This window comes from Cetorhinus maximus, chromosome 4 (assembly GCF_964194155.1).
Source record: "Cetorhinus maximus chromosome 4, sCetMax3.hap1.1, whole genome shotgun sequence".
NCBI lineage: Eukaryota > Metazoa > Chordata > Chondrichthyes > Lamniformes > Cetorhinidae > Cetorhinus > Cetorhinus maximus.
The window spans coordinates 63,314,148-63,332,770 of NC_135882.1; the positions used below are offsets into that span (position 1 = coordinate 63,314,148).

At 42.9% G+C, this 18,623-nt stretch overlaps 1 protein-coding gene across 2 annotated transcripts in view; it reads left to right on the forward strand.

Annotated features, from left to right (window-relative positions):
* Positions 1 to 18,623, forward strand: part of LOC144679644 (lethal(3)malignant brain tumor-like protein 4) — a 392,935-nt gene that overhangs the window by 103,340 nt on the left and 270,972 nt on the right. For both annotated transcript variants that reach the window (XM_078540227.1, XM_078540226.1), the window contains exons 13-14: positions 6,201 to 6,352; positions 18,085 to 18,161. In XM_078540227.1, the coding sequence (XP_078396353.1) occupies positions 6,201 to 6,352; positions 18,085 to 18,161 (229 nt within the window). The remainder of the gene's footprint in view (positions 1 to 6,200; positions 6,353 to 18,084; positions 18,162 to 18,623) is intronic.

An 18,623-nucleotide genomic window follows, 5' to 3' on the forward strand; every position in this document is an offset into this window, starting at 1 on the left:
TGTACATAGACACCCAATGTCTCTTTGGACTTTCACAGTTTCTAGATTTTCAGCATTTAGAAAGTTCCTTGTTCTTTACTTGGTCTAAAGTGAATGATCTCACTTGCTTACATTGAAATCCATTTGCCAGAGTTTGGCTATTTACTTAATCTGTTAGTAACCCTCTGCAACCCTTTTATACTGCCATCTGCAGTGCTTACAATACCACCTATCTTTGTGACGTTGGTAAACTTGGATGCATGGCTCTCTATCCTAGAAACAAAACCATTAATAAATGAATAATGAAAATCTTGGCACAGATCCCTGTGGGACACTAATTCACATCCTGCCAATTAGAGTACCTGCCTATTATCCGTACTTAATTATAGATCAGTAATTTTGCAGATGACACAAAAATAGGTGGGAAGGCACATGGTGAGGATGACACAAAAGAGTCTACAGAGGGATATAGGCAGGTTAATTGAGTGGGCAAAAACTTGGCAGATGGAATATAATGTGGGAAAATGTGACGCTATGTACTTTGGAAGGAAGAATAGAGGAGCTGAATATTATTTAAATGGAGAAAGACTGCAGAAGACTGCAGCACAGAGGGATTTGGGGGTCCTCGTGCATGAATCACAAAAAGCTAGCCTACAAATTCAGTAGGTAATAGGGAAGGCAAATGGAATGTTTGCCTTTATTTCAAAGGGAATAGAGTATAGCTTGGGGAAGTCTTGCTAAAACTTTATAAGGCACTAGTTAGACCGCACCTAGAATACTGTGAACAGTTTTGGCCCCCTTATCTGAGGAAAGATATACTGTCATTGGACGCATTGCGGAGAAGGTTCACTAGGTTGATCCCGGGTATGGAGGGATTTTCTTATGAGGAGTGGTTGAGTAGGTTGGGTCTATACTCATTGGAGTTTAGAAGAATGAGAAGCGACCTTATTGAAACACATAAGATTCTTAGGGGGCTTGACAGGGTAGATGCAGAGAGGTTGTTTCCCCTTGCGGGAGAGTCTAGCACCAGAGGGCATAATCTTGGAGTAAGGAGTTGCCCATTTAAGACAGAGATGAGGAGGAATTTCTTCTCTCAGAGGGTAATGAATCTATGGAATTCTTTACCACAGAAGGCTGCAGAGGCTGGGTCGTTAAATATATTCAAGGTTGTGTTATGACACAGCAGTTGGTAAAGCTGACTTATTTAAAAATCTCAGAGGGAAACTTCAAACAACTGTCATAACCTATATTTTTAAGTGGTATGTTTGAGATGCAGCTCTAAATTCAGGAATCAGACCACCAGTTCTCGAGAGGTTTTTACATCAAACTGCATGAGAACTTTATTAATTTACACATGGCTACAAATTACTACTATCATAACTTTTAACAAATTCCCAAACTAATCTCCACTAAGGCAACAGCAACCCATAGACTTTAAGCAGACACCAGGCAAAACATTTTCACCTTATAAATTCAAAATGAAGTTCCTTTCACTTTGGTTCCTTTGCAGACACAGTGGTAGGCTTTCAGGCTTTGATCTTACATTGCCTCTGTCCTGCACACACAAAACTGCCCTCTGTTATACCCAGCACGTCACTGAATATAAATTCTCATTGTATCACCAGCCCCTTTGAACTCCACCTCTTTTAACAATAAAACCCCTTTCATAGTAGCAATTTTATTAGTAATATAAACATTGCTTGGTCTCTGCTAGCTAGGTGCCAGATTTCACTTCCCTTCTTCAATGTTCTATTTAACAAAATGCAAATGCATTCTACCTCTCTTACATCTCAAAACTAGTACACATCAAAGCACCCAGACTAGCTGACTTTAATCCATTTAAGACACACCCACAGACTATCCCTCTATTTAAAAAAAATATATTTTCCAGTAATATATACGTTAATAGCTTCATGACAGCTGAGATAGACGGATTTTTAATCAATAAGGGAATCAAGGGGTATGGGGAAAAGGCAGGAAAGTGGAGTTGAGGATTATCAGATCAGCCATGATCTCATTGAATGGCAGAGCAGACTCAATGGGTCGAATGGCCTACTTCTGCTTCTGCGTCTTATGGTCTTCCTCACAACAGGTGCTAGACTAACTGCTCCTACATTCCTTGTTTCCCTCTCCCATCTTCCTTAAATTGTTAAATTACATGCAATTTTCTAATCTAAAGCAGCAGTTCCTGAATTGAGAGTTATTTGGGAGATTATAGTTAGGGCATCTGTAATGTTCTCACCTACTTCTTTTAAAACCCTGCGATGGAAGTAGTCTAATCCTGGGGATTTGTCACTTTAGTGCCATTAATTTCTTCATTGGTATTATTTTGCTTATGTTAATTTTGGCGTGTCATTACCCCTAATTCAATGTTATGTTCCTTAGAACATCTGGCATGCTATCCTCTTCCCTTACTGTAAATATAATGCAACGTTAATTATTTAACATATCTGCCATTTCTTTATTTCACTTACAAGATCATGATTACCAGATTCCAAGGGAGCCATATTACTTCTGACCATCCTCTTTTTTTTCTAATATAATTGTAATATGGTTTGCAATTTTTTTGCATTTTTATTGCCTTTTCTTTGAGTTTTAATTTTTCCTGATCTCTTTTGTCATCCATGTCATTTTTTTGGCAAGTGGAGCTCTTGCCCCTTAAATCTGTGCTATATCACATTAAACTCTTTGAACACCTCCCAATCTTATGATTGAGCTTAATGTCTTTTTCCAGATCTACCTTATCAATACAGCATAATATTTTATATACCTTCAGAAGTTGCTTCCTCTAAAGAGGAAAAAGCCCAAGTTTCTGTAGTTCTTCGTCACAAATTTCTCATTGTTGTGACACTCGGAATAATTCCCACGGCTCTTTGAACTATTTTCCTTGTGTTTTAGTGCTCAGGACTGGACCCAGTATTCAAGTTGTGATTTGGCTAGAGGGCTATACAGTTTGAGCATGATCTTTTCATTACCCAGTTTTATTATGACTTTTAAAAACCTCACAAATGGAGTTGATTGCATGTTTTTGTTGTTTAGTAAAAGTGCATTTTGATCTCGTAGCTCAATCAGGGTTTTGCAGCAATTACATGATATTTAAATTTTTTAAAAATCATTCAATGGATGGGGGCTTTGCTGGCTGGGCCAGCATTTATTGCCCATCCCTAATTGCTCTTGAAAGTAGTGGTGAGCTGCCTTCTTGAACTGCTGCAGAACTGGTACACCCACATTGCTGTTAGGGAGGGAGTTCCAGGATTTTGACCCACCAACAGTGAAGGAATGGCATTATATTTCCAAGTTAGGATGGCGAGTGACTTGGAGGGGAACTTCCAGGTGGTGGTGTTCCCATGCATCTGCTGCCCTTTCCTTTTAGATGGTAGTGGTCGTGGGTTTGGAAGGTGCTGTCTAAGGAGTCTTGATGAGTTTCTGCAGTGCATCTTGTAGATGACACACACTGCTGCTACTGTGCGTCGGTGGTGGAAGGAGTGAATGTTTGTGGATGGGTTGCCAAACCAGTGGGCTGCTGTCATGCTTCCTGAGTGTTTTTGGAGCTCATCCAGGCAAGGGGAGAGTAATCCATCACGCTCCTGACTTGTGCCTTGCAAAAGGTGGACAGGTTTTGGGAATCAGGAGGTTAGCTACTCGCCACAGGATTCCTAGCCTCTGACCTGACCTTGTAGCCACACTATTATTATGGCTAGTCCAGTTCAGTTTTTGGTCAATGGTAACCCCCAGGATTTTGATAGTGGAGGATTCAGTGATGGTAATGCCATTGAATGTCAAGGGGTGATGGTTAGATTCTCTCTTGTTGGAGATAGTCATTGCCTGGCAGTTGTGTGGCACAAATGTTACTTGCCACTTGTCAGCCCAAGTCTGGATGTTGTCCACGTCTTGCTGTATTTAGACATGGACTGCTTCAGTATCTGAGGAGTCACAAATGGTGTTGAACATTGTGTAATCATCAGCGAACATCGCCACTTCTGACCTTATGATGGAAGGAAGGTCATTGATGAAGCAGCTGAAGATGGTTGGGTCTAGGACACTACCCTGAGGAACTCCTGCAGTGATGTCCTAGGGCTGAAATGACTGACCTCCAACAACCACAACTATCTTTCTTTGTGCTAGGTATGACTGCATGTAAGATTATGAAGGAAAGTATTACTTTGAGTTGATTTAAAAAGAAGCCATTGTAGAAAACATCCATCTAGATTTTCATTGTTTCTGCATGTAATTGGATGTGAGAGAATGTGAGCACAGCAAATGTCAATAACTCAACAGGAATAAAGTAGCTTACAGTCTTGAAGTTGTGAATTGGTTGTTAAAGGTCTGTCCTCCTGCACAGTGATATAGTATACTGAAAATATTCTCGATCTATGGTGTCTTTTGTCTGTATATATAAGTTCTGGCATAACGGCACATAGTATGAAAGTTAAAGAAAAACATAAAATACAATTCTGGCTAAAGCATTTGTAACGACAGTGGGGCTGAAAATCTGTGATCCTGCTCTATTATCATAACATTGGTGGAGTAGAACTTTTGTGCCTGTCAGAGTTTCCATAGTTGGGCTGTTTAATGAGGGTGGGTATCCATGTGCATTTCTGGGGTACCTGCTAGATTAGAAGTTGGCTGTGGCTGTATAAATAGCAAATTGCCTGAAGAAGTGCTGGCAGGTCTGGCAGAAGATGACTTCGGCCCAAAATTCATGGTCAACATCGAAGCAGCAGTGCTCACCTCAGACCTCAAAGAAAGCTACCCACAAAGATCTAACAATCTCTGTGGTGAATTTTCTTTTCCCTGACATTTGTTTGAATTTGGCACCAAGTTGAGGCGATCTCCAGGTGTCCAGCAACAGTGATGTCATCAAACAGTCAATCATACTGAAGTATTCTTGCAGACATCAAATCAGGAAGTAAAATCGACTGGTTACTCTTTGTATTTTATTAAAATTTTACAGATATCAAAATATGATTGGGACATATATATGGGATAAAGGTAGGTAGAAAGTGAAATGGCAAAAACAGAATTAAAAAAATTAATGTATGTGGCTTTTTAAAAATCATACTCGAAAGATTTGACATTGCACGCATATAAAATTAACATTTCAGCACCAGAGATGTTTTTCAGCAGTTATTGTGAAGTTAGTACACTGTTACAAACTCAGTTACACCTCATTCAACAGGCTACAACTTTTTCAAGACAGTTTGCAGCAGCAACAGTCACATCAAAAGGGCAATTTCTCATCAGTTCATAGAATTCTAATTGATTATAGTCTGTAGGGACTGCAACAGTGCATTCTATGGAAAAGCAAAGAATCTCCAACAGCAACTTCTGGCTTTTCACACTTAATTATGCATGTAGACTCCAGGGATTTCACATTGCAATCCCACTTCGGTCGCCTGCCTGCCATGAAGGGTGATTTGTTTGTGGGGGTTCGGGGTCTTAATGACCTGAGAGACGGGTCACCTGCCCAACTAGTGGCTGGGGGGAGGGAGGGGGCAGAAATGGAAGTGGGACACCAGGGAAGTGGGCCACGTTCAGGCCTAAATCGGCACCCGTTGCTGCAGCTGCCAAGTGTCCGTGGCCTTAAAAATGAGAGGATCTTCATTTTCAAAGTAGTTGTGGCAAATGAAGAGCTGGAATGCGGGATAGGGTGAGGAAAGGTTGGTCCTTGAAATTTCATTGCTGCTCAGTTTTTAATCCAAATTTTCACTTTTTCAAACAAGGTTTCAGCAGTGCTGCCCCTGTTAATGCCAGGCTGGAGTTGGTCTGCTTCAGAGAGCTTCTACAGCGGCCCACCCCCATGAAAATCTCAGGAAGTCAGAAGGCGAGCTCACTAATGACATTAAACTGCGCAATTAGCAAGACAGGCGACTTCCCCTTCCTGCCAGCCCCCCCACTCTCCCCCCACCCCTCCCCCGTCAGGAGGAAAGTCATCAGCCTTGAGTGACGAGGGCAGACTGACATGCAGGCTGCAGGTGCCATTTTTTTGCCACCCCTCTGTCCTGATCCAGCCCCTGAAGATGCTCTCAGTCTCAGATTGGTGGTGATGGTGATTGGTAATAGTTCCACCATAATTGTTCAGCATGTTAAGTATTCATGTCTGAAGACATCCGTTTTTAAATAACATACAACATGTTTTTAGCAAGATATGTAATCACTTTAGTGTATCAAATTTTGTTATTTTCAATTGCTTTTAACATACATATCCTTGTCTCTCATAGACTGTAACTCCTTCAGGATTTCGAGTGGGTATGAAGCTGGAGGCGGTTGACAGAAAGAATCCCTCCCTGATCTGTGTTGCATCAGTGACAGATATAATAGACAATCGCTTTTTGGTGCACTTTGATAATTGGGATGATACATACGATTATTGGTGAGAAGTTCTCTATAATTATTCTCAGTGTTACCTTGTTATTTTTTGATACATTGGTCTAGAAATAGCAAAAGTGTACCAGATGCCTTGAAACTGGAGTGAGGTTGGACTCCCATCTGCTGCGTAGGTCACAGTGCTGACTCAGCTGTAAGTTGTGGAGTCAGTCAGTTTAAATTGACAGAGGCATGTCGAGTGCGTAAATACAGCCTACAGTTACATGGGATTTGGGGGTGGGTGCACAGAAAATAGAGTAGGTTAGGCTCCAAATGGACTATTAAGGAGGCAGTGGGGTGGATGGTAATTGCCTTAAGAGAAGAGTAGAGGAAAGAGGGAGTGACCTGATGCAGCATTTTTGATATAAAACCTGCTGCTGCTTACTGAGGCAGTGACAAAATCTGAGTGTTAAGGATGGCAGTCAGATCAAAGAAATGAGAGCCAGTTTATACATATATCCTTGCAATGTAGACCTAGGCACTGTGGTTCAGAACGTTGTTTTAGGCAGGGGGAAGAACAGAATAGAAATGTGGTAGGAACAGGGGACTTTATCATTAGGGGAATTAGACAGCATCCGCTGGAGGCAAGAATGAAAATCCCAAAGAGGGTGTGTTGCCTACCTGGCGCCAGAGTAAGGATTATCTCATGGCGGCTGGAGAGGAACTTGGAAAGAGAGGGGGTAAATCTAATTGCCGTGGTGCATGTTTGAACAAATAATATATGTAGGGACAGGGAGGAGGTCCTGCTGGAAAATTATCAGGAGCTAGTCTCTAAACTAAAATAGCAGTCTTTGTGGATAAAAATCTCTGGATTATTGCTCAAGTCACAAACAATTGGCATAGGAGCAGACAGATCAGGAGAATTAAAACATGGCTAAAGGGCTGGTGTGGGAAAGAAGAGTTCCTTTTCATGGAACACTGGTACCAGTTTTGGGGCAAGAAGGAGCTGTGTTGATGGATTGCCCTCCACCTGAAGTGGGATGGGATCCATGTCCTAGTGGGACGGGTAAATAGGAAGGTGGCAAAGGCTTTAAATGAGTAAGATGGGGCAAGTTATCCACAAGAAATATAATCAGCCTAAATGTAAACAACAAAACAGTGAAGGACGGTAAAGGAAAGAATAAAGTAAGGGAGGACATTGATGCCAAGGGTTATAGAATTATAGAACAGGAGTTCAAAAAGATGATTTAACGTAATGTGAAAATAAATTGTATTAAAATTAATTAAAATGTCTGTACAGCATTGCACACAGTACCCATAATAAAACAGGGGAGCTGGAGGTAATTGTGCATTGGGAGGAACCAGACATCGTAAGGACTATTGAGTTATGGCTGCAGAAAAATCAGGACTGGGAATTAAACAATGCAGGGTATAACATAATTAGAACAGATAGAGGGGGAGAAAGGGAGATGGAGTAACTGTACTTGATTTTGGATAACATATTGGCAGTCGAGAAAAGGAATACAGCTTTTAAGACAAAAATAAAATCCATATGGATAGAGGATCAATCACGCCAATAGGTGTAGCCTATAGAACACCTAATTGTGGAAGGGAGGTGGAGGAAGGTTATATGCAGACACATTAGGGAATTGAGTAAAACACACAAAAATTATCATGGGGATTTTAATGACCGGAATATTTATTTAACGAAAGAGGTAGGTAAAGGGAATAAAGGAATGGAATTCCTACAGTATGTACGGGGCTTATTTCTAATGGGGTATGTAAAAATCCCAACAAGGGAGGATTCGCTATTGGATCTAGTCATGGGGAATGAATCAAAGCAGATAAGAGAAGCAAAAGTAAGGGAACATAAGGCCAAAGTGAACATAATATAATACATTGTCAGGTGATAATGAAGGATGTAAGTATGATGAAAACCAGGTTACTGGATTGGAGAAGAACTGGTTTTGAGGGACTGAAAATAGAACTTCAGAAAATAAAATGGCACCGATATTGACAAACACCAGTTTAGAATAACATTGGGAAACATTTAAAAGTGTTCAACAGAGTACAGGAAAAATATATTTCCCTAAAAAGGAAGAGCAAACTAAACACTGATGGGACTTCATGGATGAATAAAGACATGAGGGAACAATTGAGGGTTAGGAAAAAGGCAGGCATTAAGTATATAGCAGAAGATGTGCATGCTAAGAGAGAATACCAAGAGGTTAGGAGAAAAGTCAGAAATAACAGGAAGACAAAGAGGAACTATGAAATTAAATTATCAGGGAACATAAAATAAAATAGTAAAATATTTACAGTCACATCAATTAGAAAAAAGGAAGGCTAAGATGGGAACAAGGTCCATTAAGGGACAGACAGGATAATATTACAGGTATAGGGAGATGGCATAAATATTAAATAATTATTTTGCTTTGGTATTTGCCAGAACAAGTAGACATGACATTGAATGATGAGATAAATAATGAGATAAGTACATTTAAAATAAAAAAAGGCTGTAATAAATAAACCAATAAAACTTTGAGAATAAAGCCCCAGCTCCAGATGGGTTGCACCCACACATTTTAGAAGAGTCTAGGGAAGAGATAGCAGAGGCATTACTGCACATATTTAATAATTTATTAGAAAAAGAGGAATAAAGAAAAGGTAAAAAAAAGGCGAATGGTTAACAAAATGTCTTTATTTAAGAAGGGGGACAGAAATGTCAAGGGAATTAAAGATCAGTCAGCTTAACATAGGTGCTAGGAAATATAATGGAATTGTTACTGAAGGAGAGAATAGATGAACATTTAGAAACAAAAAAATATATAATAATGAGAAGTATTACAATCCCCATGTGGAAACCATAAGCCAAAATAATCAAGTATATAAAATGACCCCCAAATGAAGAAATTACCAACAAGACTTCACTGTTTTGTAACTTTTACTTTAGGGCGAATCAGAACCAATGCAAATTAAACATGAATTAAAAGGCAAATAAATCTTCAATTAAAAGATGGTAAATTTCACTTCAAATAGCCGATACAACAAAGGTACGTCTTACACAAGCACCCCACATCATACCCCGCACAAATGTGGCAGTATGTACAATCTCTCAATCTTTCCAACTCAATTGATTCGTCCCTTGAGTTGTATTTACCACCAGATGTACTCCATTTGAGATCTCTGGACACAATTGACACTGACAAGGTGCACATCTACAAATCCCCTCTCACTCAGGTCGTGTCAGTCTTGATGGCATAGCTTTCCAGAGTTTCTTTTTAATTGACCAACTAACAGTACTTGGTTCACAATCCGGTCCTCTGGTACAAACTCTTGGCTCTTCTGCATGCCTGAGCTATTCTCACTGTCTTTTAGGATTCAATCCCTGTTAGCTCGCTTGTATATCATTTCCACAAATGCTTCTGGAATTCTGTTTTTCATTTTGCTGCTGCACAGAAAACTGACCTTTTCATAAAGAGTTTTGCTTGCTTCTCCTATCACAAATTCTGTGTTCTCCTTTCGGTCTCTGCCTGCTTTCTCTTGGTGTCTGCATCTTAACTTCTTGTCTGTTAGAATTGCATCCAGGTCAAGGGTCACCAGGTCACATGGACCAGTATTTCTTATTATCGAATAAATTATAATTGATACAAACTCTTAAAAGTCCTTTTCAAACATTCTTAAAACCACTTATAGACTCCACAGATATTTTAAAGAAATTACATTTTCATTACTATACCGCTACCGGATCAAGGTCGTCACAAAAGTCAGCATAGATTTCAAAGGGGAAAATCTTGCTTGCCCAATCTTATTGAATTTTTATGAGGCAGTGGAAAGCGAGTAGTCAGTGGTAATATAGTAGTTGAAATTTATCTGAATTTCCAAAAGGCCTGCATTAAAGTGCCTCATAAGAGACTAATGAATAGGTCATAGAATACATAGTCAAGGGACAGGTGGCAGATTGGATTGCTAGCTGACTTCAAAAGAGAAAGCAAGAGTGTGGAAGTAAAGGCTAGTTATTCAGAGAGGCAGAAAGGGAGGAAGTGGTATTCCACAAAGATTAGTGCTGGGGGCACTGCTGTTCATTACATTAAGTTCAGACTTTGGAATCATAAACATTATTTCCAAACATGCGGATGACACCAAATTGGGGGTACAGTCAATACTGAGGAGGACTACAACAAATTACATTCATAAATTTGCAGAATGGGAAAATAATTGGTAAATTAAGTTCAACACAGATAAATGTGGGGTAATATCTTTTGCTCGGCTGGTGGGTGCGCGCCCAACCCGACCAAGCGTAAAATAATGCCCGATATTTCGGTTGGCAGGTATGCGCCGGAGTCGGCAGTGCGCCTGCTGACAATTAAAAGGCCTATTAAGGCCATTAAAAAGTTAATTAAAATTAATTTTTTGCTGCCCGTCCAACCTTACGGTTGGCGGGTAGGCGTAAAGGCCAAGCGACCTTTGCACTTTTTTGGAAACCTCATCCACAGGCGGATTGAGGTTTCCAAAAGCAAATAAAAAACAAATAAAACTTTATTTTTTCACTAATAACATGTCCCTGCTCATGCGACAGAGTCACATGAGGTGACATGTTTCATAACATTTATAAAATCTTTAATTCTTTTTAAAAATCAGTTCATCTCCCTGAGGCAGCTCTGTGCCTCAGGGAGATTATGTAGCGCACACTCGCGTGCTTGCGTGAAGGTGGCACCTCGCCCGGCTCGCACTCCTCCTCCTCTCCCCCCCCCCCCCCCACCACTGCCTGCACAGGCAGCGCTGAGTGCTGCCGCTCGCGCTTCACGCTGGGCGGGCCTTAATTGGGCCCGCCAGCATGAAATTGCTTTCCGGGCCCGATCGTGGGCAGCGGTCAGCTTCCCGATTGCCCTACCCGCCCTGCCAATCCCGTACGCCAAGGGCAAAATTCTGCCCGTGAGGTAGCACATTTTGGTAGGAAGAATAGGGACGTCACTTAATATTTGGAAAATTCAAGACTCTGTAGGGCAGAGGAACATAAGGATCTCAGAGTACACATATACCAATCACTAAAAATTATGGCACAGGTGACTTATGGAGAACAGTGCGACCATGGGCCATTAATACATGATAGTCACCAAGAAATACAATAGGGAATTCAGAAGAAACTTTTTTCCCAAAGAGTGGTAAGAATGCAGAACTCCCTAACACAGGGAATGGTTGAAGCGAATTGTATCGATGCATTAAGGGAAAACTGGATAAACATTTTAGGGAGAAAGGAATAGATGGTTGTAATGATAGATTAAGATGAGAAAAGATGGCAGGAGGCTCAAGTGCAGCATAAATGCCAGGATGGATTGGTTGAGCTGATTGATCTGTTTCTGTGCCATATATCCTATGTAATCCCATGCAGTGAACCTACAGAATGAGAAAAGTAGCATGTTTGGGCTCAGGATCCACCAAGAATAAAGTATATATTTTGTGGAGGAAGATGGCTGTGCCACCTTGTTGAAGTCCAGGTATATTTTGCAATACATGGGGGAGAATTTTCTCCCGTCGGGTGGGTTGGGCGGGAGCAGGCGCTTGCTGCCTGCAATCGGCTGCATGCTGCCATTTTATGTGGGCGGGTCAATTAAGGCCCACCCAGCATGATGTGCACTCAGAAGTGCTCAGCACTACCTGTGCGGGCGGAGGGAGGAGGGAGAGTCGGGGCCTGCGCTCTTTCGCGCACATGTGCGAAAGAGCACAGAAATCTCCCTGAGGCACGGAGCTGCCTCAGGGAGATTAATTTGATTATGAAAACTTGAAAAAAAGAATAAAAAATTATTTAGACATGTCCCCCCATGTGACCGTGTCACATGAGCTGGGACATGTCAATTAATTTTAATAATTTTTATTAAAGTTATAAACCCTTCATGAAACCTCATCCCGCCTATGGATGAGGTTCCATGAAAAACGCGAAGGCCGCCTGGCGCTTCACCTGCCGGGCAACCTTAAGGTTGGCCGGGCAGCCCTGACAACTACTTCAGTTAGGCGATTAATGGTCTTAATAGGCCTTTGACAGTTCGGCGGGTGTGCAGTCGACTCTGGTGCGTGCCTGCCGAACTGAAGACTGGAATTATGCGCGGTGACATCGGGACGCGCCCGACGTCACCGCGCGTCATTTTACGTATGCACGCCGAGCAGAAGATCCTGCCCATGAAGTTTACTGACCTTCGTGAGCAGTCCCTGCCTCTCCTGACCATTCCTTGCAGTGTTTTTATATGTGTAACTCCTTAATTCATTGCCTTCAATTGTACCAGAGGAGTCAGAGGTGTAAGTGGGATCCAAAAGTAGGGAGTGAAAGATGTGCAGAAGTCAGCCCCTGACTCCTACAGCCTGCAGACTCTTTTCTGTGTCCTGCTCAAAAAAGAATATGGCCAAGGGCAGTGGGGCTGTTTAGGAGGACTTAAGATAGTTGACAGGGTCATGAAGCAATCCAGAGCCATCCTCAGAGCCAATATTGGAGGAGAGTTCTACACAATGCAGCACTACCCAATAAACACATGATATGAGGACAATCTAGTACCAATTTCCCTGACACAAGAGGCCTCTAGATTTGTCAGTTCATGCTTTGACCACTGGCTTTGGGTCCTGTGGAATTGTTTGGAAAGAATACTGAAGAGCAGTTTCCCAGAGCTTCAGAAAGATATTTCTTGGGGCCTGCAGGAACTACCTGTTAAGATCAGGTCAGTCCTCCTAAATGGCTCCTTGAATTCAGGGCCCACAACACGGGGTGTAGCTGGAATCTATTCTCATCATCTTTCTAATCAGCCTTCTCAGATGTTTGTTTATTTCTATGGAAGACTACAGAACCTGGCTGTCCATATACCAGTGCAGCCATCTGAAGAGTCCTGCTGGGATTTGGAAGCTCTGAGACAAGGGGCACATTTGTCCCAGGCAGCCCAACCATACACCTACCCTTCAGAAATTACATCAACACAGCACAGAGATATCAGAGGTAGGCATGGTAATGAAGACAAGAAGAAGAGTGATGTCTTTACCAAAAATTGTTGTTAAGGCAGCTTGTAAGATTCTTTCTTAACAGCACAGCTGAGAAAATATTTTTGTAGTCGACAGTGCAGGCTTGGGTAAAAATGGTGTTTGAGTTGAAGCCTCATGTTCCTGTCCTTCCCTAAACCTTCTCTCTTGCTCTCCAGTGGTAAACTTTGCTGCAACTTTTACATGAAAGTGGAGGTCTCACCCACCCTCCCTCGCTTAACATTCGGGGCTTTGCCTGCCTCTGCTTGCCCAGGTCACCACCCCCAGCCATTTACTGATTGTTGGGCTGAAGGACTTCCGACCCATTTGGGAGAAAGATCTGACTCTGAGAGCAGCTGGCTGGCCTAAGGGTTGGCAGCTGTCTAGTTGCAGCAGTGGCCACTGATGGGACTGCAGGCAGTCCCCAATGAAAAAGAAACATAGATCTGGATATTTAAGTCCAGGGTTTCACCAGGGCCTGGCTGGCAGGCACCAGCAGGAGGGGTCGGGGGCTGGGTTTGTCAGGCTGGGGGAGGAGGTTGGCAGGTGGAACATGGGAGGGACAACTTTGGGGGGGACAGGTGTTCGAACAGGGGGGAAACCTTGCCCCAATTAGACTGCAAAAAGGCCACCATTCTTAAGTCAGATGGTGAAGTAGGAAACCATATGCCAACCTTTTACTTAATACTAGATTTATTTACAGAATGCAACATTATCTTTGTCTGCCTCTTTCCTAACTAACATCCAGTGTCCAGAAGTCTGTCTTTATACTGTTTTGAAAGAATCAATGGGCAATAAACAAATGATCAATCTTGAACAGAGGCCCAAACAATCCACATCCACCACCACTCTCCTCTGTCTGGCTGAACTCGTTCTCTCACTGAACAATTTCTCCTTAAACTTGCCTCACTTCATCCAAATAAAAGGTGTGGCTATGGGTACCCACATGGGCCCCAGTTATGCCTGTCTCTTTCTTGGGTGTGTGGAACATTTCTTGTTCCAGTCCTACTCAAGTCCCCTCCCACAACTCTTTTCTTCGATACATCGATGACTGTTTCGGTGCTGCTTCATGCTCTCATCTGGACCTGGAAAAATTTATCAATTTTGCTTCCAATTTTCACCCCTCTTTCACCTTCACATGGTCCATCTCCGACACTTCCCTTCCCTCCCTTGACCTCTGTCTCAATTCCTAGTGATAGACTGTCCACCAATATTCATTACAAGCTCACTGACTCCCACAGCTACCTCGATTACAGCTCTTCATACCCTGCTTCCTGTAAGGACTCCATCCCATTCTCTCAGTTCCTCTGCCTCCGTCGCATCTGTTCCGATGATACTACCTTCCAATACGGCACTTCTGACACTTCTTCCTTAACCAAGATTCCCCACCCACTGTGGTTGACAGGTCCATCAACCGTGTCCGACCCATCTCCTGCGCCTCTGCCCTCACACCTTCCTCTCCCTCCCAGAACCATGATAGCATCCCCGTTGTCCTCACTTTTCATCCCACCAACCTTCACATTCAAAGGATCATCCTCCGCTATTTCTGCCAACTCCAGCATGATGCCACCACCAAACACATCTTCCCTTCACCCCCTCTGGCAGCATTCTGCAGGGATCGTTCCCTCCCGGACACCCTGGTCCACTCTTCAATCACCCCCAACACCTCTTCCCCTCCCACGGCACCTTCCCATGCAATCGTAGAGGATGCAACACCTATACCTCCCCCCTCCTCATCATCCAAGGGCCCAAACACTCCTTTCAGGTGAAGCAGCGCTTCACTTGCACTTCCTTCAATTTGGTCTACTGCATTCGCTGCTCCCAATGCGGTCTCCTCTACATTGGAGAGACCAAATACAGACTGGGTGACCGCTTTGCGGAACACCTTTGGTCTGGCTGCAAGCATGACCCAGATCTTTCTGTTGCTTGCCATTTCAACACGCCACCCTGCTCTCATGCCCACATGTCCATCTTTGGCCTGCTGCATTGTTCCAGTGAAGCCCAACGCAAGCTGGAGGAACAGCACCTCATCTCCAAATAGGCACTTTACAGTCTTCCGGACTTAACATTGAGTTCAACAACTTCAGACCATGTACTCTGTACTCTTATCATCACATCCATTTTTATCCATTTTTTAAAAATCCCTTTTTTCAATATTCATTTTTAATTTTTTAATTTTAATTTTTTATTTTTTTATCCACATTTTTATTTTTATTTAATTTTTATTCATTTATTCATTGTTTTATCCCCACCTTTTATCCTATTTTCGATCTTTATCCCCATCACCACCCCCTCCCCCAACCCTACCTCCACAAGAGCCATCTGTCACCTGTTCATGTTGTTCTTACCTTTATGCCACTATCAGCACCTCCTTTAGCCCTTACCACTACCATTAACACTCCCTTTGTCCTTTTGTTCATGACATCTTTGTCAATCTCTCCTTTGTCCCCTCCTATTGCTGGCCTTCTATCCAGCTTCACTTGCTCCACTCCCCTTAAACATTATAAATTTGATCACATTTTTACTTTTATTTAGTTCTGAAGAAGTGTCATGTGGACTCGAAACATTAACTCTGGGCAGAATTTTCTCTTCAGTGTGCGCCCACCGAACTGTCAAAGGCCTGTTAAGGCCAATTAAAAACCGATTGAGATAATTGACAGGGCTCCCCGTCCAACCTTACGGTGGAAGGGCAGGCGATGAGCCCAAGCGGCCTTCGCGTTTTTCATGAATCCTCATCCACGGGCGGGATGAGGTTTCATGAAAGGTTTATTAAATTAATAAATATGTTTTTCACATTTCATAAACACGTCCCAGCTCATGCGACACTGTCACATGAGGGGACATGTGTAAATTATTTTTAACTTTATTTATTAAAGATTCTCAGTATGTTCTGAATCTCCCTGAGGCAGCTCCGTGCGCATGTGTGAAAGAGCACAGGCCCCGCCTCTCCCTCCTTCCCCCACCTGCACAGGTAGCGCTGAGCGCTACCAGGCGTGCGTCACGCTGGTTGGGCCTTAATTGGCCTGCCTACGTTAAATGGTGGCGCACAGCCGATTGTGGGCGACGATCGGCTCTGCACCCACTCATGCCCACTCCCGAACGGCCCGCCCGACAGGGAGAAAATTCTCCCCTCTGTTTTTCTCTCCACAGGTGCTGTTAGATATGCTAAGTTTTTCCAGTATTTTCTGTTTTTGAAACAAATGATCTACCCTTTCAAAGGAGTAATATAAATATTGGCCAGGACACTGGGGTAACTCCCCTGCTCTTCTTCGAATTAATGCAATGGATCTTTTATAATCACCCGAACAGGCAGATGGGGCCTCAGTTTAACATCTGATTTGAAAGGAAGAAATCTCTCTTTATACTCCTTTGCGTATGCCTATAAAATTATTAAATAAACTAACAGCGCATTAAAGCAGCAAAAAATGAATTCAAATTCCACCAAATGCGGTAGTGGGATCCGAATCCATGTCTCCAGGTCTCCAGCCTGGGCCTGTTGGTTACCAATCCAGCAACACTGCCACTTACACCACCATCTCCCCATAGGTTTCTCTTTATACGCATTTGAGTATACAAAGTAAAATTAATGAATGAACTCTCAATCAAGTTAACTAATTAACGGCTCCTTAAAGGGGCACTGTAACAAAAAAGAACAAAACTTAAAAAGAAACTTTAAATTAGAATAATGTTTCCAGGGCTGTAGATGTACTCCAGCCCCTGCAGTGCCCACTGGTCGCGGAAGGCCAAATCTCTCTTTATATGCTCTTTTAATAGAACCAAAAATCAATAAAATAACAAATTATTGGGGGCAGTAGTGACAGCCTCTTAAAGGGGCACTAATACTAAAACAAAACGTAAAAGGAATTTACATAGTCAAATTAAAATGCTGTTCCCGGGCTGATGATGCATCCAGCTCCGGCAGAGCCCATCAGTTGCGGAAAGCCAAGTCTCCCTTTATATGTGCTCAAGGTACTTAATCAGTCAATGCCCATTACCTATATCCTAAATCTTAATAATGCAATCAACACACCGTTAACAAAGGGTTTGTCATTAATTGGCCACTTAAGGACCTTAAATTGGCCCAAGGGTGAGCGGACCGCCTGCACCTCCCCTGCTATGGATAAAATCCTAGCAGAAGCACGTAGGTGATGGACACGGCACTGCTGCTATGGCAAAAGTTTAACACCTTCACTGCCAGCCAATCTCCCCTGGTGAGGGCATAAAATTCCAGCCCTTAATCCTGAGGCTGTTCCCTTGCATCTGCGCAAGGCCTGTGTCTGAGGCAGCCTCCCACCTATAAGCCCTAATATCATTCCTGCCACCTTCAGGTGGGAGCCATTGCAGGTTTCCAGCCAGATAGTCCATTGCGGACACCCAGCAACACTGTGCCCCGCTTGCCTAAAATTGCCATAAGTTCAAATTGGGGCAAATGTTTCAGTCAAAGCTCATGACCGTTCAAAACATGTGAGTTCACTCATTTCTCAGTTTCATATGACATGCAGGAAACTTTGTACTCTTTTCAATAAGTTTAACTTAAGTCAGTTGCAACCCTGGTATGAATGGCAGTATTACTGTAAAGGCAGCTTCGGCTCTGATTGTCTGCATACATGCATCACCTTGGGGAGTGAGCGCATCATCTGCCCCAATTCACTTCTAACAAAGTTTTGTGTCTAGTTTAGAACAGACCTGGCCTGAACTACACACTAAATTCTGGTTTTCTGTACCATTTTTGTAGGTTAGCTGTTTTAAAAAATTGTTTCATGTTTCCATTTATTAACATAGTAATTACCTGTTTGATAGGTGTGATGCTAGTAGCCCATACATCCACCCAGTGGGCTGGTGTCAAGAACAAGGGAAGCCACTTACTCCTCCTCAAGGTGGGTGAGTCAATATGCTTCAGAGATCAGTACAGTTCTTGGAAATCAAGTTATAAGTAAAGTGTAAGAACTGTCTAAGCATGCCAGTTGTTCAAACCTTAAAACGTTGTCATCATTTATATAGTTCAGTTATTTCCGAGAACAGTGCTTCCCAAACCGTTTCCCAGTGTGAGCCCATTTTAATGCCCCAGAGTTCATGTGGAGGGGGGTGTGCAGGAGGTGGGGTGGTTGGTTACAAGTGTTGTTGAATGGAGGTGGGGAGTTGCGTCTGCCCAATCTCCCTCTCCCCTGCCTTCATCTCCCCCACCACCCCCGCCTTCATCTCCCCCACCACCCCAACCTTCATCTCCCCCACCACCCCCGCCTTCATCTCCCCCACCACCCCCGCCTTCATCTCCCCCACCACCCCAACCTTCATCTCCCCCCCCACCCCCGCCTTCATCTCCCCCACCACCCCCGCCT